Source organism: Haliotis rubra, unplaced genomic scaffold (assembly GCF_003918875.1).
Source record: "Haliotis rubra isolate DU_JTF1 unplaced genomic scaffold, ASM391887v1 Scf361, whole genome shotgun sequence".
Classification (NCBI taxonomy): Eukaryota; Metazoa; Mollusca; class Gastropoda; order Lepetellida; family Haliotidae; genus Haliotis; species Haliotis rubra.
In genome coordinates this window covers 989,683-1,011,597 of record NW_025767037.1, presented here as the reverse complement: position 1 = coordinate 1,011,597, position 21,915 = coordinate 989,683, and the positions used below count along the sequence as shown (strand labels likewise).

The 21,915-nt window shown below is 42.5% G+C and overlaps 1 protein-coding gene across 1 annotated transcript in view; it reads right to left on the bottom strand.

Moving 5' to 3' along the window:
• LOC124285517 (glycine receptor subunit alpha-2-like) overlaps positions 1 to 21,915 on the bottom strand; it is an 84,856-nt gene that overhangs the window by 34,774 nt on the left and 28,167 nt on the right. The window contains exon 2 of the mRNA XM_046721758.1: positions 2,440 to 2,584. Within this exon, the coding sequence (XP_046577714.1) occupies positions 2,440 to 2,561 (122 nt within the window). The 5' untranslated portion in view covers positions 2,562 to 2,584. The remainder of the gene's footprint in view (positions 1 to 2,439; positions 2,585 to 21,915) is intronic.

The following is a 21,915-nucleotide window of genomic DNA, read 5'->3' as shown; positions in this document are numbered from 1 at the left end:
GTCGGCGAAACGTGCACGTCGACGTCTGTACACCCGCATTCTTCCATCGCGTCGTTCCAATAGAAATCGTGATTCATTACTGAACCAGATTCTACGCCAATTCGGTAGCTTCCAGGCCTGAACGTTGGTGCACCATTGAACTCGATGTCGACGATGTTGTTGTCGAAGCACAGGGCCAAAATAAGGTCTTCTGGCACGTAAACCAGCATCTCTCAACCTGTTCCTGACGGTCTGTGCAGAAAGCCTCCTCAATCCGGGTATTTGTCGAGCGGTACTGGTCGCCGTAGGTGTTCGATGACGCAGGTGATGTACCCGGATGTAGCGATCCTACGCCGCAGGGGTCGCTAGAGGTCGCCCACTACGAGGGGCATCTGCTACCGAATTCTGCCGGCGATATCTCTCCCAGAGCCGTGAAATAGTGCTTTGGTGAACATTCATGCGTAGGGCAACTGCACGTTGAGACTGGCCAGCTTCAAGCAAACCAATGGCGATATGACGGTTGGCTTCACTTAGACGTGGCATTTTGCGTTCGTCAACAATATTCCAAATACAGTGAATAATCGACAGACAGCGATCAACCTTTTATACCAATCATTGAGACTATCTGATCCCCAACTTTCACGTGCATTGCATGTGAATTGTGTATTCTGTGACGCTACACGCCGAAATTGAAAATCATGCTGTTAAATACGGGTATTTTACGTATGGTGCGTTTTGTTGTGATGTTTCAAAACATAACACCATAGGACTCATAAACAGAGCAAAACCTTTTTGTAAAATGAATCACGTTTTAATTCATTGCTTCATGAAATTGCTATTTTCATGATGCGCTTCTTTTTTGGGAGAGTATATTTAAACATGCTGCTAGTGCAGACAAATTATAACACACGTCATTACATATCGTTACTGACAGTCTTCCCTGGAATGGCGAAAAGATACGGTCAGCTGTATTGAGCCAAGAGTTGTACAATCAGTTATAAGCTGATGACAATATCTTTTCCAATTACAATTTGTAGCTGTACATTAATACCTGTGATTAAGACAGTTTTCTAAATGAAAACTTCAACCCTGATCGGTCCAATCGTTGCTAGCAAATGTTTCTCTACCACCACGCGTTTATGTATTCACCCAGTTAATATGGAAATGGTTACTTGGTATGCTGTACAGCTGTGTCAGATACAAAACAATGGCATTAAATAGTAGGATTAAGTAATAACATATTAAACAAATGCATTAATTCCCTTTTATTCTATAATGTTATGATCACATTTCCGTAAAGTCCCTCACTGCAGTCATCAGTATAGAAGGCCTGCTGCACACATGTCTATTTATTGATGGTGCTTGTACTGGTGCACACACGGATGGCCACAGTGGTGATGTCAGTCACTATCTGCTTATTGAGTGCACTGTTGCGTGCCCGCTGTATTTGTGGTTTACACGTACATTCTAGTGCATAGCATAGCATAGCAATGCTCATGTCTGCGTGCAATAAATAATATATAAGAGAGAAATGTAATCATATTAAAGTTTACAAGAACTGTACATTTAGATGTGTTTTCATCTAAGAGAGAAATGTAATCATATTAAAGTTTACAAGAACTGTACATTTAGATGTGTTTTCATCTAAGAGAGAAATGTAATCATATTAAAGTTTACAAGAACTGTACATTTAGATGTGTTTTCATCTAAGAGAGAAATGTAATCATATTAAAGTTTACAAGAACTGTACATTTAGATGTGTTTTCATCTAAGAGAGAAATGTAATCATATTAAAGTTTACAAGATCAGTACATTTAGATGTGTTTTCATCTAAGAGAGAAATGTAATCATATTAAAGTTTACAAGAACTGTACATTTAGATGTGTTTTCATCTAAGAGAGAAATGTAATCATATTAAAGTTTACAAGAACTGTACATTTAGATGTGTTTTCATCTAAGAGAGAAATGTAATCATATTAAAGTTTACAAGAACTGTACATTTAGATGTGTTTTCATTTTATACCTCAACATTTTCTAGTGTTACGTTCATGAAAATCCTATAAGAAGTAAAAAAAAGCGACAAACCCTAACAACAGAGTAGATTATACAATCCCGACTGTGAAGATGTTATATCATGTACTGTATATCTGTTCATGAATCCGTACCAAATAGGGATGATACCATAAGCATGACTTAGGTTATGTGAGGGTCATGGCGACCCCTGACTTGAATTACGTGAGGCCCATGGCGACCCTTGACTTGAGTTACGTGAGGCCCATGGCGACCCCTGACTTGAGTTATATGAGGCCTATGGCGATCCCTGACTTGTTTCGCTATTCTGTTACACTACCGAATGTATAATCCCGACTATCTAAACTAGTGTATCATATGGATAGTGTTGCTGAAAATGCTCTTCATACATGTCCGCGCCAAGCTATGTTTAAGACATGGAAATCTCACCTTTGAGAAATGGCGGTGTGTTGGTCGAGCGGGGCATCGTACTGAAGACTGTGGGAAAGAACCAGCCAGCACAGGAAGCTGCCAAGGAATATCGGCGGAGGCAACCAAATCTTCCCCATCATCTAGATCACACTCAAGGGCACACCTGAAATTGACAGTTTATGTTATATTTAGCAACATAAAAAATGTAATATAATTGAAAAAAGAATTGAAATTACAAATGAATATTGCTCATATGCACCACACATTGCTCAACATTCTAATATGCAATTATTCTTTGTCAGCGCGTGAACAACATATATATATATATATATGTCCATTCCAGAAAACGTCAGGTCGCCCTGACACACGTTAACATTCATCAGTTGTGTACTGATTTGATTAACTTGTGTAATAGGATGAAAGAAACCTGAAAAAAATTATATTTGAATGATGACATATAAGCTTGGTTGTTTCGTGTATGCCGCATACATGTAAACGGTGCGAGGTATGTTTCAACTGGACAAGTATGCCCTTTAGTATGACAGGAAAATTACCAAAAGCCAAGAAATCCATATTCACGTAACTAGTAGGAATATCATCACGGTAGTTGTAACTCACAGACGTTATGTAGAACTGATAACAGTACCGTGACTGTTTTAATCTTGCAGTTACCAGGCATTACTGTTTACAAATTAACCGTTAAGTATATCAAGGGTAAAAGAATTAACCCATTCAGAAAGGTATACAAAACATGTTACTTTCAATAAGTCAGTTTGTAAATTGCTTCGGTCATTTCGTTAAATTATCGTACAGTCAAACACCATATGTCGAACTTTGAGGAGTCGAAAATAAGGCAGTAAGGTAAAAGGTAAAAGCTGGAGCCCTTTGTATTGCTCATTTAGTCAGTCAATATGTTCTCACCGTATTAATAATGCTTTGAAAATAAATAACACGAATTTATCCCAGATCTTTTATATGCATCACTCATAGCATATGGCAAACATTAATACAATGTATGGTTATTGGTTATAAATACTTTAACTGTGAATTATCGAGGTGGAAATAATCATATAAGTGCTGCATCCACCGAAGCATGTGATACTGAATATATCAACATGTTTTCGTTTATATACTTCGGATAACAGGAACACAAGTGCAAAACCATATCACTAGCATCGAAAGAACTTTAATATAATACAATTATGCAAATCTGACGTATGTTAAATTATCACAACTAGAATAGTAGATGATGGAAAGTATTGTTGACATACGTTCTTTTCCTGACAACATAAATAAAGGACTGTAACACGGACCTTAATTACTGCCTTCTGACAACACAACTACAGAACTGTAACACAGACCTTACTGCTTCCAGACAACACAACTACAGAACTGTAGCACAGACCTTACTGCCTCCAGACAACACAAATACAGAACTGTAACACAGACCTTACTGCCTCCTGACAACACAAGTCAGAACTGTAACACAGACCTTACTGCCTCCTGACAACACAACTACAGAACTGTAACACAGACCTTACTGCCTCTAGACAGCACAAATCAGACCTGTAATACAGACCTTACTGCCTCCAGACAACACAAGACCACCTCCGTGGTGTAGTGATTAGAGTGTCCGCCCGGAGAGCGGAAGGTCGCGGGTTCGATCCCCGACCGCGTCATACCAAAAGACGTTAAAATATGGTACTTGTTGGTCCCTGTCTGGCGCTCGGCATTAATGGGTACAACAAGGACTGGTCGCATCGGAGTCAGTATAATGTGTCTGAGTGGGGTATTCATGCTTCACTGCGGTATGGTATCTCAGTGGGCTAGCACTATAAAACCAGCTTAAGTCTGGGCTAGTACAAGCAGCCGCACATACATATACACACGCATGCACGTCGTCATATGAGCGAAATATTCTCAAGCACGACGTTAAACCCAATTTCACCTCACCTCACCTCACCTGACAACACAAATACTGAACTGTAACAGAGACCTAACTGCCTCCCGACAACACAAATACTGAACTGTAACACAGACCTTGCTGCCTCCAGACAACACAACTACAGAACTGTAGCACAGACCTTACTGCCTCCAGACAACACAACTACAGAACTGTAACACAGACCTTACTGCCTCCTGACAACACAACTACAGAACTGTAACACAGACCTTACTGCCTCCTGACAACACAACTACAGAACTGTAACACAGACCTTACTGCCTCCAGACAACACAAATACAGAACTGTAGCACAGACCTTACTGCCTCCTGACAACACAACTACAGAACTGTAACACAGACCTCACCTCACCTGACAACACAAATATAGAACTGTAACACAGACCTCACTGCCTCTAGACAGCACAAATACAGAACTGTAACACAGACCTTACTGCCTCCAGACAACACAACTACAGAACTGTAGCACAGACCTTACTGCCTCCAGACAACACAACTACAGAACTGTAACACAGACCTTACTGCCTCCTGACAACACAACTACAGAACTGAAACACAGACCTTACTGCCTCCTGACAACACAACTACAGAACTGTAACACAGACCTTACTGCCTCCAGACAACACAACTACAGAACTGTAGCACAGACCTTACTGCCTCCTGAGAACACAAATACAGAACTGTAGCACAGACCTTGCTGCCTCCTGATAACACAAATACAGAACTGTAACACAGACCTTGCTGCCTCCTGACAACACAAATACTGAACTGTAACACAGACCTTACTGCCTCCTGACAACACAAATACAGAACTGTAACACAGACCTTACTGCCTCCTGACAACACAAATACAGAACTGTAATACAGACCTTACTGCCTCCTGACAACACAAATACAGAACTGTAACACAGACCTTACTGCCTCCAGACAACATAGAACTGTAACACAGACCTTACTGCTCTCCTGTCACACACTTACAGAACTGTAACACAGACCTTACTGCCTCCTGTGACAACACAACTACAGAACTGTAACACAGACCTTACTGCCTCCTGACAACACAAATACAGAACTGTAACACAGACCTTACTGCCTCCTGACAACACAAATACAGAACTGTAGCACAGACCTTACTGCCTCCTGACAACACAAAATACAGAACTGTAACACAGACCCTACTGCCTCCTGTCAACACAAATACAGAACTGTAACACAGACCTTACTGCCTCAAGACAACACAAATATAGAACTGTAACACAGACCTTACTGCCTCCAGACAACACAAATACAGAACTGTAACACAGACCTTACTGCCTCCTGACAACACAACTACAGAACTGTAACACAGACCTTACTGCCTCCAGACAACACAACTACAGAACTGTAACACAGACCTTACTGCCTCCTGTCAACACAAACACAGAACTGTAACACAGACCTTACTGCCTCCTGTCAACACAAATACAGAACTGTAACACAGACGTTACCGACAAGAACGGTTCAACCTCCTGACAACATCAATATAGAACTGTAACACAGATCTTACCTTCAATAACGGCTAAGCCTCCTGACAACACAAATACAGGCCCTCAACACAGTACAATTAATAGTGTATCCAAGTGTATACAGCAGATATGTATGATAACATCTGTTACTCCGCTATTTCCCGACATACTTCATTATACTCACTTGTCAACTGAACCACGGTTGATTGGCTGATGTTGAATGTAGACGGGCTTACATAATTATGAACATTTGATTAATTATTACAGGCGACTCTAAGGTAGTGCAAAGTACGTAATAACCTCCCCTTGTTTAAGAAATATCCATTTTGCCTGTAAATTACTGACCATCTGGTGTAGAAATATACACTGTCTGTCATCAGTTGTCGTACACCATACATTCTTCAGTGTCGTGAACTATAAAAAGCGAAACAGTTGGGAGACTATATGTCATCACTTATATCAAGCAGTACAGGTAGGACACCATAACTATTCAAGTACAATTTAACAAGTCAGGACTCCACCTTCAACTATCTCTCTTGGTAGGGGTAACTCTACCAGCAACTATCCAGGTAGGACGTATTCCACAACAACTACCTAGGCAGGACTCCACCTGCCACCAACTATCCAGGCAGCACTCCACCTGCCACCAACTATCCAGGCAGTACAATTTAACAAGTTAGGACTCCACCTTCAACTATCTCTCTAGGTAGGAGTAACTCTACCAGCAACTATCCAGGTAGGACTAACTCCACACCAGCTATCCAAGTAGGACTCCACCTGCCAACAACTATCCAGGTAGGACTCCACCTGCCCCAGCTATCCAAGAAGGACTCCACCTGCCACCAACTATCCAGGTAGGACTCCACCTGCCACCAACTATCCAGGTAGGACTCCACCTGCCACCAGCTATCCAAGAAGGACTCCACCTGCCACCAACTATCCAGGTAGGACTCCACCTGCCCCCAGCTATCCAAGAAGGACTCCACCTGCCAACAACTATCCAGGTAGGACTCCACCTGCCACCAGCTATCCAAGTAGGACTCCACCTGCCAACAACTATCCAGGTAGGACTTCACCTGCCACCAACTATCCAGGTAGGACTCCACCTGCCACCAGCTATCCAAGTAGGACTCCACCCGCCACCAACTATCCAGGTAGGACTCCACCTGTCACCAACTATCCAGGTAGGACTTCACCTGCCACCAGCTATCCAGGTAGGACTCCACCTGCCACCAACTATCCAGGTAGGACTCCACCTGCCACCAACTATCCAGGTAGGACTCCACCCGCCACCAACTATCCAGGTAGGACTCCACCTGCCAACAACTATCCAGGTAGGACTCCACCTGCCAACAACTATCCACGTAGGACTCTACCTGCCACCAACCATCCAGGTAGGACTCACCTGCCACCAACTATCCTGGTAGATTAATTCTTTTTAGAAAAATATATCAATGTCCACAGGGGTCAAATGGACTTGAAAGTTATATGAATTTGTAGCATATGGCACTCCCAGGTATATGAAGTGCGGTATGATAGAACGGTTGAGAGAGAAACCTGCTCCATTTCCATCACAGCAGCTGTTAAAACACAACACCGACAACACAAGGTCCCTAACTGGATCAGATGGAAGCCGCGCACTCTGCCCCATAACCCCGACTTATCTCTTATATGGGCAAATTAACCTAACAATGTCAGTCAAGGGACTGAAGACTTACATAATTGAATCAGGGTGGACGAGCTATGTGTATGTACGTGATGAGATGGTAATCGATGTGAGAGCTGAAGTTTGACAATAGTGATTAAACAAACGACACCAGATGCTGATATGTGGAGGGCAAATCATGAACTGGGGAACACAGGCAAGTAGGCTGTGGGTACAAGCGTATGACACCTTTCACGTAAGTGTGTACGTGTGTCAGATCTACGACTCACTCGCGAGATTTTCTACTAATTTGGGAAAATGAACATTAGGCCGTACACTGTTGGACATCAGCTGTATCTAAATTCAAAGCAACATAAAGGCGACACTCTATGGATATCAACTTCTATATTCGAGGAACACGATGTTTCGAAGTGTATTCTTCTTCATCAGGTGAAGCCACAGTATTCCCTGAAACGCCGTATTCCTCAAATAGAGAAGCTGACATCCATAAATTGTGTATCACTTCTAAATGCCGTTCAAAGACTCCACAAAACAACAGCCAGACGACTCGTATTGGTTAACAGTGTTAACTTTCAAACTTTTGTGAAGGAATGCGCGTTGAAGACAAGTCTGCTTATCTTACCTTCATGTGAAATACTTTAATTTCATTGGTCAATGACATTTGAACAAGTTAAAATATTACCCGCTGCCACGGTAACCGCCAAACTCTCCGCCGAGAAGCTGTGTCACTAACAATCGTATGACGTCATTATATGAGCCCGGATTTCGAAAACCGTTCGATTAACTGTTTTGGAGTTCACTATGTACAGATTTATTTTACCGAATTTCACTGCTTTATTTAAAATATTTTATAAATTAAGTCGTTTGCACACTCAACTTAAACACAATTAACCATTTTTATAGCAGTTTTAAGCTTGTTCACTGATTTAAAAAATCCAGTCGAGAGGCAGATGTCATTTTGTTTACATGACATACACATGTATATATAGTCGGTAGCGATCTGTAAAATAAAATAAAATCATATTTTGTATATTTTACATGGCGGTAAGATAAATACGTTGTATGCTTCTCTCGAGGGTAATACGGTCTGATGTATGCCTATTTGTATCAGTGTCATCCCTCGCCGGTACAACTTATATTGTACTGTGAGAAGGGGTAGAATAGCTCCCGACTATTGGTTGACTAGACTCGGTGACTTGGTTGATTGCTTGTATCCCGAAGGCGTAGGCCGTTGCTCATATATCAATAGCTGGACTAGCAGGTCAACATTCGTCTATTCAGATTCTTCTATAATGTTACTTCGTGTCACGTGAAACAACAAAACGTGTCTTGTCCTCTTTGATAAGGATTCGTGTTGCACACCGAGACGATATTTTACATCCACTTCTTCCATTAATGCACATGCGAGTGTAACATGATACATTATACAGACGTACAAGCCGCATTGTAGGAGGACACGCCACACTTCAAACATTCAACGCACAGTGTAGCAGAACACGACACATCACAGAAGTACAAGTCACAGTGTTCCAGGACACGACACATCACAGAAGTACAAGTCACAGTGTTCCAGGACATGACACATCACAGAAGTACAAGCCACAGTGAAGTAGGACACGACACATCACAGAAGTACAAGCCACAGTATTCCAGGACATGACACACCACAGAAGTACAAGCCACAGTGTTCCAGGACACGACACATCACAGAAGTACAAGCCATAGTGTTCCAGGGAATGACACGTCACAGAAGTACAAGCCACAGTATTCCAGGACATGACACACCACAGAAGTACAAGCCATAGTGTTCCAGGACACGACACATCACAGAAGTACAAGCCATAGTGTTCCAGGGCATGACACGTCACAGAAGTACATGCCATAGTGTTCCAGGACACGACACATCACAGAAGTACAAGCCATAGTGTACCAGGGCATGACACGTCACAGAAGTACAAGCCATAGTGTTCCAGGACACGACACATCACAGAAGTACAAGCCATAGTGTTCCAGGGCATGACACGTCACAGAAGTACAAGCCATAGTGTTCCAGGACATGACACATCACAGAAGTACGAGCCACAGTGTTCCAGGAAATGACACATCACAGAAGTACAAGCCACAGTGTAGTAGGGCATGGCACGTCACAGAAGTATACGCCACAGTGTTCCAGGACATGACACGTCACAGAAGTACAAGCCAAAGTGTAGTAGGACACGACACACTACAGAAGTATAATTCACAATGTCGTCACGTCACTCAAGTACAAGTCACAGAGTAGTAGGGCATGACACATCACAGAAGTACAAACCACAGTGTAGTAGGGCATGGCACGTCACAGAAGTACAAGCCACAGTGTTCCAGGACATGACACATCACAGAAGTACAAGCCACAGTGTTCCAGGACATGACACATCACAGAAGTACAAGCCACAGTGTAGTAGGACACGACGGGTCACAGAAGTATAAGCCACAGTGTTCCAGGATATGACACATCACAGAAGTACAAGCCACAGTGTAGTAGGACACGACACACTACAGAAGTATAATTCACTATGTCGTCACGTCACTCAAGTACAAGTCACAGAGTAGTAGGGCATGACACATCACAGAAGTACAAACCACAGTGTAGTAGGGCAGGGCACGTCACAGAAGTACAAGCCACGGTATTCCAGGACATGACACATCACAGAAGTACAAGCCACGGTATTCCAGGACATGACACGTTATAGAAGTACAAGCCACAGTGAAGTAGGACATGGCACATCATAGAAGTACAAGTCCAAGCCAGAATGTAGGTGTGGCCTGTCGTCAAAGATAGGGCCCAATATGGTGTCTAAGTACAAGCAGAGACCATATAATATTATATGGGAGACCATATAATATTATATGGTCTCTGGTACAAGACGGTGCTACTTCGTAAAATGTGCTCCTTGTAGCTTCCATGAACTACCATTGGGGTTTTGGTTATATTGTACTAAAATCAGTCCAGTCCAGTATCAGCGATAAGAGAAGGCAACGATATTAACAATCACCGTTCCGCCGATGGTGCGTGGAATGAGAGAGCACTTACCTGACACCTGACAACAGCATACCTACATGTACGCCACTGTATCAGTGCACGTAGTCTGCTGCATGTATGTATGTAGTTACTGACCTTCCAGACGGACTCCCTCGGAATCAAATGTCACGTTTAAAGAAACATTCCCGATTTCACTGTTGAACGACCCTGTCTCCCACATTGGTGGGGTAAAACTACATTACGTCCCGACACTCAGCCAGTGGTGGTGTTAGGTTTCATGTTAGATAACTGTTCTGTTCTCAGCTGCCTGTCGCTTCCTGTACCAGCATCCCTGTAGCGCCCACTAACATATCGCATCTAACAGAGCGTAATAAGCATGAGTGGTAGGTTACATCGCTGACCATGACGAGTGAAGACATGTGCCGACAATACACACACACACTCACTTGACATGTTGTTACTTCCCACATCCCAACGACAAATGCACCTCCACTGTGGCCCTAAATCAAGATTGCCACTGACCATCATCAAGTGTGTCCAGGACAGCTTTACTCTCTGAGTATATATATCGGCGTCTGCTGGGAGTGAACAGCACCTACCACTACCTCCATATGTCACACACAGCAAACTCCACAGGGCAGTCCGTGGGGCTGGACAAGGACAGCTTTACTCTGGGACATGACTTTACTCTCTGAGTATATATATCGGCGTCTGCTGGGAGTGAACAGCACCTACCACTACCTCCATATGTCACACACAGCAAACTCCACAGGGCAGTCCGTGGGGCTGGACAAGGACAGCTTTACTCTCTGAGTATATATATCGGCGTCTGCTGGGAGTAAACAGCACCTACCACTACCTCCATATGTCACACACAGCAAACTCCACAGGGCAGTCCGTGGGGCTGGACAAGGACAGCTTTACTCTCTGAGTATATATATCGGCGTCTGCTGGGAGTGAACAGCACCTACCACTACCTCCATATGTCACACACAGCAAACTCCACAGGGCAGTCCGTGGGGCTGGACAAGGACAGCTTTACTCTCTGAGTATATATATCGGCGTCTGCTGGGAGTAGGCGTCTGCTGGGAGTTGAACAGCACCTACCACTACCTCCATATGTCACACACAGCAACACTCCACAGGGCAGTCCGTGGGGCTGGACAAGGACAGCTTTACTCTCTGAGTATATATATCGGCGTCTGCTGGGGAGTAAACAGCACCCTACCACTACCTCCATATGTCACACAGCAGAGTATATATATCAAACACCTACCACTACCTCCATATCCGTGGCCACAAACTCCACAGGGCAGTCCGTGGGGCTGGACAAGGACAGCTTTACTCTCTGAGTATATATATCGGCGTCTGCTGGGAGTAAACAGCACCTACCACTACCTCCATATGTCACACACAGCAAACTCCACAGGGCAGTCCGTGGGGCTGGACAAGGACAGCTTTACTCTCTGAGTATATATATCGGCGTCTGCTGGGAGTGAACAGCACCTACCACTACCTCCATATGTCACACACAGCAAACTCCACAGGGCAGTCCGTGGGGCTGGACACAGTTCGGAGTTACTGTCACAGAAGTTCGGAGTTCGTTCGTTACTAGTGTGACTTGTACTTCTGTCACGTGACTTGTGCTTCTGTCATGTGACTTCTACTTCGGTCATATGACTTGAACTTCTTTAATATCAGTTGTACTTCTGTAATGGGACTTGTACTTCTGTCATGTGACTTGTACTTCTGTCATCTGACGTGTATCTCTGTAATGTGACTAGTATTTCTGTAATGTGACTTGTATTTCTGTCATGTGACTTGTATACGTACTTCTGTCATGTGACTTGTACTTCTGTCATCTGACGTGTATCTCTGTAATGTGACTTGTATTCCTGTCATGTGACTTGTATTTCTGTAATGTGACTTGTATTCCTGCCATGTGACTTGTATTTCTGTTATGTGACTTGTGCTTCTGTCATGTGTGACTTGTACTTCTGTCATCTGACGTGTATTTCTGTAATGTGACTTGTATTTCTGTCATGTGACTTGTACCTCTGTCATATGACTTGAATTTCTTTAATATGAATTGTACTTCTGTAATGGGACTTGTTCTTCTGTCATGTGACGTGTATCTCTGTAATGTGACTTGTCTTTCTGTAATGTGACTTGTACTTCTGTAATGTGACTTGTACTTCTGTCATGTGACTTGTACTTCTGCCATATGACTTGTATTTCTGTATTGTGCCTTGCACATCTGTAACATGGCTCTTACCACTGCAATGTCACGTCTGTTACTATACTGTGACCTATACCTCTGTACAAACACCAACTATCAAACTATATACTAGTATGTATGTACAATTTCTATTTCTAAGAGTGCAGTGAATAAACTGCTATCGGGACAGCCATGATTTCCTGTTTATTCCAACGGTTCCAATCCTATTTCACCTTTGCGGAACATACCCGCTCAAGAAAAAATGTCATCTATTAGTTGCATTCACAAAAATGGATGGAAGACTTAAGCGATTAGACACAGGTGGTATATAGAACACTAGGGAGCTGTAGCGGCTCGTGTGATAGAGACAGACACTGCTAACTTATATGTAAATACTAGAAATTCGTTTGTTTTGCGTTATGCAATGTTCATGGTAGTGTGAAGCCAGTTGGATCGACGTGGAAACAGGTTTGGCATCCATCATCCTTTGCCCACAAAAAGCCGTCTAGCACACAGACTATAAACACAGCAGTGACATGGTATACACAGGTGATACCTCTGTCACATGACGATATAAGGTACCCTGAAATATGGCACCATTAATACGCTCATTAAGATCTTCCTAATTGTTGGATCGCCTTCAATACATCGTATGTATACTAACTCCAATAGAAGAGACCGATACATTGTCAGTAAATTATGTGCGACGAAAAACGTCTCCTCAAGCATAGAAAGTCTTTCTCGCAGTGTCTACTGTACCATTCCGACAACATTATAAGGAGCTGTTTACGGATACACGCTGTTTAATGATAAAGTAGACACTAGCCAGTCAATAGCACGCACTTCTGTGCCAGCCTAGTCTAGTGAGAGCGAGGACATACAATCTTCCCGATTCTGTGTTAGTATGTGTTATCACAAGGAGAACTGTACTAAACTATGATGTCTTTAACAGTAGCACTGGTGGAGTCCTGGGTCATGTGATGCTATATAATTATACTATTCTAACAGTCGGTGGGAGTGTCAATAACTAGACACAGTTGTTACACGTTGTTACAAACAGACTTGCTGACGGTCGGTGGGAGTGTCAGTAACTAGACACACAGTTGTTACACGTTGTTACAAACAGATTTGCTGACGGTCGGTGGGAGTGTCAGTAACTAGACACACAGTTGTTACACGTTGTTACAAACAGACTTGCTGACGGTCGGTGGGAGTGTCAGTAACTAGACACACAGTTATTACACGTTGTTACAAACAGACTTGCTGACGGTCGGTGGGAGTGTCAGTAACTAGACACACAGTTGTTACACGTTGTTACAAACAGTCTTTCTGATGTTCGGTGGGAGTGTCAGTAACTAGACACACAGTTGTTACACGTTGTTACAAACAGACTTGCTGACGGTCGGTGGGAGAGTCAGTAACTAGACACACAGTTATTACACGTTGTTACAAACAGACTTGCTGACGGTCGGTGGGAGCGTCAGTAACTAGACACACAGTTGTTACACGTTGTTACAAACAGACTTGCTGTCGGTCGGTGGGAGTGTCAAACAGACTTGCTGTTACACGGTTACAAACAGACTTGGACGGTCGGTGGGAGTAACTAGACACAGTTGTTACACGTTGTTACAAACAGACTTGCTGACGGTCGGTGGAGTGTCAGACACACAGTTGTTACACGTTGTTACAAACAGACTTGCTGACGGTCGGTGGGAGAGTCAGTAACTAGACACAGTTGTTACACGTTGTTACAAACAGACTTGCTGACGGTCGGTGGGAGAGTCAGTAACTAGACACACAGTTGTTACACGTTGTTACAAACAGACTTGTTGACGGTCGGTGGGAGTGTCAGTAACTAGACACACAGTTGTTACACGTTGTTACAAACAGACTTGCTGACGGTCGGTGGGAGTGTCAGTAACTAGACACACAGTTATTACACGTTGTTACAAACAGACTTGCTGACGGTCGGTGGGAGTGTCAGTAACATACAGTCAGTGATGACATGCAGTCATAACACAAGGTACCGTGTAGTGTGCTGGTGTACGTTATTCCATGGGGTGCCCTCTGTGTGTGGTTTCCAGCAGGCACTGTCAGCTGCTTTAAGTACTATCTACGTGATATATGGTATGTTAAGAACTATGCACCTTGTGCATGAAGCTCTTTGTGTGGTATTCTGTTCTTGTTTAAGTGGTTGTTTGTTATCTAACGCCGCACTCAGCAATATTCAAGTTATATGTAGTAGTAGAAACTACAGTCTGGCCTAGGCAATCATAGACACCATGACCAACAGCATGAACATCTTATTTAAGTGAGTGCAGTACTCAGTTTCTACTTTTTCTGGCAATGGCATTTCACCTAGGTCCTTAGAGCGGACATACCAGCTCCAAATGTCTTAAATATACATGGGTTGAAAACCTGCATGGGTAAATTTACCCTGATCTTCAAATCTTCAATGTTATTCACGTCAACCTAGCCCTATATCTTTATATATCTGCAAGAAAACGGTTTACGTAAGCAAGAACGTTATGCCATAAAACCGAGAAGATTGAAAATGCATGTGTCGGTACCGCTGACATCGCTCAGTTGGATAGCCACGGGAGACTATCAGATGTCTACTCCACAGCCGAGCGGAGTCTACATAACATCTTCTACTGATGATGGATGCAGTCACTTGTTTGCAACTGACAATGCACGGGAGATGTTCTTTTAGGCCTAGTTGTTTGTGTTTTATCAGATTCCCCAGACAGTACAAGCATTACGAATGACATTGTTGTTCCAATTCGTTTGTACAAAACGTGATATTCAAACAAATCATTAACAGAAGGACGTCACAACGTGACTGTAAATGTAGAAATACACCAAGATTCGAATGACACATTTTCCTATTATAACAGAACAAATATGAGCACTGACATAGAATGTTCAGAAACAAAATATTTCAGCTTTCCTAAAGTTGATGTATTGTTCACATTATTGCCACCGACATTTTTATCTTAAGAGTGACAGCCTCTGAAGCAGTAAGAGACAGCAGGACTTGAAAGATTATGTTCTGCTCTTTTTGTATCAGAGGGTACAGTGAATATGTGTTAGTGCCCTTGTGTAAATAACACAACGGCAGACCAAGCACAAGCGTTGATATCAGCAGGGTAGTGCATGAAAACAGTGACAATGATGATACCACAGCTATGGTGACACGGCGCTCCAGGAAAAACACCTGTCTATTACCCAGCATCAAACACACATACTTACACTTCAGTAGCTCGGTCCACACAACATACTCAAAACAATTGTGATTTGTACCTTCTACACCCTCCCTTTCCACATACTACAGACTTATAAATCCTTCAAACACGAGCACCACCTTACCAACTGCCTACTGTGCTTACTAGCCCAGGCCAAAGTCATAAATCGTGCAGCACATTGCGTGTTACATAGAACAGCCTATCGTGTAACCTCGTGCAGTCTGTAGCGTATTACCTAGCACAGCCTACTGTGTAACCTCGTGCAGCCTGTAGCCGATTTCCAAACACAGCCTATTGTGCAACCTCGTGCAGTTTGTAGCCTACAATGCTTGTAGTATAACGTGTTAGCGTCTTCAGCTATTAGCGTGACCAGTGAAGCATTGCTCAGCCGCCTACTCTTTTTACTCTGTTCTACAGACAAAAGTAGGCGGTACTAGTTGAAGGGCAACTGACAATTCCAAGAATGAAATACACTCTTCCACACGCTGATCCATTCCTTTTCAAAGTATAAAGATGACACGTAAATACCACCATGAGTCCACGTGGGTTTGAGGGCTATAGAAACAATGCGCCCTTCACACCACCAGTACGTGGCAGACGCAGGGTCAGGTTGCGCAGCTTACATTTTATCTTATATGATGATACGACTGTTTATTAAACATTACTGAAGTATGTAATTCAGTTATATAAGACAGTAAGATCATAAAATGGATACATTGAGTGCGTGTAGTGATTAAACGTATTTTTTTCATCCTAACACCCACTTAACCGTTTTGACCGGTGGAAAGCACCGGTACATACAACAGAATACTTCCTGGCTTAGCTCACGTGATTTAGGGGGGCAGTTGGGTAGCCTAGTGGTTAAGCCGTTCGCTCGTCAAGCCGAAGACCTGCTTTCGATTCCCCAAATGGGCACAATGTGTGAAGCCCATTTCTGGTGTCCCCCCGTTATATTGCTCGGATATTGCTAAAAAGCGGCGTAAAACCCAACTCACTCACGCGATTTTGGCGCCTGTAGTAAGGGGACTTTTGTATTTTCGTTTCTGCAAACTTTGGCATTGGTATCACACACACTCTGTCATATTTCTGTAAAGACGCTACGCCTGAAAACAGGAACATGAAGTCTCCAATACCTGTCGACAGCATTATGCATTCCTGTAAGCTGCATTGAAGGAACTGAAGCAGCTTTTACACATGCAGCAGATTATCACATATACTGTACGTGTTTCGTTTAAAGCTTCACGGACATGCAAGAAACCATCGTCAGACTAGAGGTGCAGGCCTGTCAGAGGTTTCACGAATGAAACTGACTGTTGAATGGGGGAAAATTTAAATGACATAGTTTACGGTTCCTTATCGTGTACACTTGTAGTGCTGCTTTTCCGATAGGATGTGATGGTGCATGAACAGGGGTTCAGTGTTTCATATCATTACGTATACATGACATAATCTGACCACCTCCATACTACACGCTCCGATATGACGCAGCCCTGTTTTGGGTTATCAGGGGATTGAGGCCGTGTTGCCGTGTATGAATCCAGCTGATGAGTTTGCCTATCTTCTACACCTGTTAAGTGTAGTTTAACGCTTATGATGAGGTCAGCGTGACCCAGTCGTTAAGAGGATGAAAAGGCATCCTCGTGCTGTTGCAACAGTGTACTGATGGTTAGTACGAGTCCAGTCTAATCTGAAGCATTCAATACATCCCCACTACCCAGAATTATCTCCAAGTGTTACACAAGGCTAACTTGTGCCCTTGCTTTACCAGCAGCCCCAGTGTGTCCAAACTACCACTTAGATCGATCTCACGATGTGTGACCAGGATACCACTGCTTTTCCAGCAGCCCTAGTGTGTCCAAACTACCACTTAGATCGATCTCACAATGTGTGACCAGGATACCCTTGCTTTACCAGCAGCCCCAGTGTGTCCAAACTACCACTTAGATCGATCTCACAATGTGTGACCAGGATACCCTTGCTTTTCCAGCAGCCCCAGTGTGTCCAAACTACCACTTAGATCGATCTCACAATGTGTGACCAGGATACCCTTGCTTTACCAGCAGCCCCAGTGTGTCCAAACTACCACTTAGATCGATCTCACAATGTGTGACCAGGATACCCTTGTTTCTTCTCCAGCAGCCCCAGTGTGTCCAAACTACCACTTAGATCGATCTCACAATGTGTGACCAGGGTACCCTTGCTCCTCCAGCAGCCCATGTGTGTCCAAACTACCGCTTAGATCGGTCTCACAATGTGTGAAGAGGGTACCCTTGTTCCTCCAGCAACCCATGTGTGTCCAAACTACCACTTAGATCGATCTTACAATGTGTGACCAGGACACCATTGTTCCTCCAGCAACCCAGTGTGTCCAAACTACCACTTATATCGGTCTCACAATATGTGACCAGGATACCCTTGCTCCGCTCTTAGACGCCATGTTTGCTTCAGAAACTTTGAACTGTCAAAACCATTGCACCCTTCTCATTTATAAATTACAATCTATTTTTCACGATCTAAAAAATGTCTTGAATAAATACGAATTAAACGAAATGGATGTTTGGGTTATATTTACCTGCCAAGACACCTGGTTAACGTCAATCAAACACTCCGAAAATATTTCGAAAGCGGCAGATATATTTTTTAAATTGTTTGTGTTTCGTGTAAACCTTTTTTATCTTTTTTATAAGTTCATGCCTCAGTATTAACTGATAATCTAGACATTCAAACACGCCCCTATAGATATACAGACGCCAATGTTCCGTCAATCAAAGATTCACAAACAATTCTGAAACGAACAATTAATTGTCCTCATTAATATTCATCGTATGAAACATTCAATTAATTTTTTTTCAAATAGTATGGTTATATAGGAATTGAAATATTTGCTGTAATTCCTGTTTGCAATTCCGTATAGAAGATGAAAACAACTATATAAAAGGAAAAAAGAATTCGTACGCGACGGTTGTCAAATTCTGTAGCCAGTCAAACATGTTCTCAAAACGGCTTATCATAGCATCCAGTAGATTACTGTAGTACACATGGTGTAATGCATTCCGAGAACTTATGTTTTATCACATCCTAATTATACAACACCACTGGAACTGTAAACTACAGCATATAATGAGTGTCCGTGTACGTATCCACCTTAACATTAAAGAAAATACCAGATACCACAATGACACTGATTTTCGAAAAAGAACTTTGCTGTTTCAAGGATTGTATTGAATATACCAAAACCAGTGAAGTCCGTAATGAATCTGACAATCTCCGTTAGAGAATCGCTATCATTGTAGCCTATACATAATTACGCCATGATTATGCTTGCAGGTATATTCTAAATATGGATTCTAAATATTCCGTACTTCCGCATTTTCCGCAAGACAATGTCTAGCATTAATATCCACATATCCGAATGAGCATTGGTGTCCCAATAAATAGGGCCATAACCTAAGTCGACTGTGTAATTTGGCAAATTAATTCTACAAGTAACTGTCAAAAATATATGGATGGAGTACATACATCAACATAGTGCAGAAAACGAGTTTTTACAAAATTGTCTGCTGTTTAGCATTGCCTAACATTATGGTATATTATTGCAAGGAAAAGAGAATTTCATCTGATGCATATTAGATATCGAGTTTTATTCAGCTTCAAAGACAAGGTTGAAGAACAGATAAATGTGTGTATTTGCTATCAAAACCAATGACGAAACTGTGGTCAAATCTTGAATTTACCATTTTAGCAGGCCTTGGAAGACATGACCAGGAACTGAAGACATTCCTTGGTGCCATGACGTGATAAGGAACACAAGGCACCACTTGGTTCTATGACGTGATCAGGAACACAAGACATCACTTGGTTCCATGACGTGATCAGGAACACAAGACATCACTTGGTTCCATGACGTGATCAGGAACACAAGACACCACTTGGTGCCATGGCGTGGTCAGGAACACCAGACACCACTTGGTGCCATGACGTGGTCAGGAACACCAGACACCACTTGGTGCCATGACGTGGTCAGGAACACAAGACACCACTTGGTGCATTGACGTGGTCAGGAACACCAGACACCACTTGGTGCCATGACGTGCAGGAACTCAATAGAATCCTCCCAATGAGCAATAACATTGCTGTACTTCAAGAAACAGATCTTGGATGTAGACTTACTGCTAGGTATTATTTCGTGTATGAATGTCCAACTTGGGCAAAGCGTATCTTATAACAATTTGTGGAATATATAGAGATGACTGTTACAGAATTGACGTGATCTGCTTCCCATATATGACTTAGTGTATATCCCGAGGTGACTCAACATTATTTCTTCTTCGTTAACTTGTGTTCTATGTGTTTACTAAATGTCGTTGTGAAGTTATGAGTACTCATAAAATAAACATGGAGAATCCTAGCCTCTCTGGACAAAATTTATCGATAATATATGTGGTGGTTTCCCCCTCCCAGCGTGGACTAGCCTGTGTCTGGAGCCTGGGCATCTCTGGTGTCACGTTAGTTGATGCATCTTTTAAAGAGAGAGTGTAGTCATACGAAGCTAGTGGACAAGACTTTACACGAAGACACTTTTAAACTTGAACTAATGACATGGGTTGAATCATTCATATTTAATGGATCTGTTAATGTACAAGCAGAAAACTTGTAAGGGAAGCAGGCGCAGCTCCCATTTGTAACTGACTAGCTACGCCTTAAGTACCTGCAGGTCAGCTCCTGAACTCTGGGAACTAATGGCCCCGCAACACATGAACAGGGATAACTTCCATACCAGGTAGCATTTGGAAACATGCCCAGATCTAATGTATCACCTCGCGAATTAATTATTTTTCGATAATGCTATGTTTATCCCGATCTCTGGAAACAAAGGCACTCCACAGGATGCGAAACACCCACCAACCCAAAATGTATATGACAACAATTAAAACGGCAAATTCAATACACATATTTTTAACAGCCTTGAGAAATACATGTAGGCTTAACCACATGGGTAGTTTAATAAATACACACTGCGCATTACTAATAATTAGTCAAGGATATATATATTATCAGCGGAGTTTGACATGTTAAAACTCAACTATATTTCCTGTGCTGTGTTTTTCTGGCTGGATCAACTGATTCATAATAAACGAAAATGAACATGTTACACAATGATTTGTTTTCCGGGGACTGCGTCTGCACAGCTCCTCAATCGTCCGTCCCAGCTGAGATGTACATTCTGCAGGGACGTGGAAGTGTGTGAGTCTTAAAGCCGTAATTGGATTAATAGACTACTTTGCAGCAGAACATAGCTATCGATTGCGAATATCTATAATGATCGTTTGATTCCAGGCCATTATATAGTGCCTTTGTAAATAGAACTGAACTTAATCAACCTTTTATCAAAGGCCCTTGATTTCACGTTTCTTACTTCAATAGACGAACCGCTAATTATGCACTCTGGATGCTCGGGTCTACTTTCTACAGCCAATATTTTCATTGAATTCCCCCCTGCAAATCTCTTAGGATTAATTTCGAGGTCGTTAATTAATTTCCCCACTTCATGGTGATTTCAGGATAAATACAGAACGTTTCCTAACATTCTGTTTCTGAGTTCTCCCTTGTAGAAGAACAAGCAATAGATATCAGAATCTCCGCAAGACGTGAATTAGTCCACCGTGAATACTGTGGAATGAGATGCTGACTTAAAGTCACGATAACATCCACAGTTTCACAAAATACACTTACAAAACTAAATTTCTAAGAACAAGTTCGATTTTGCAATGATGCAGCGAGGTTTTATTAAACATTTGGTAACTACAGAATCATTCTAACTAATAGATCTGGCATTGTAAGGTTGAAAATATCCATCCAAACAAAATACAGAGCTT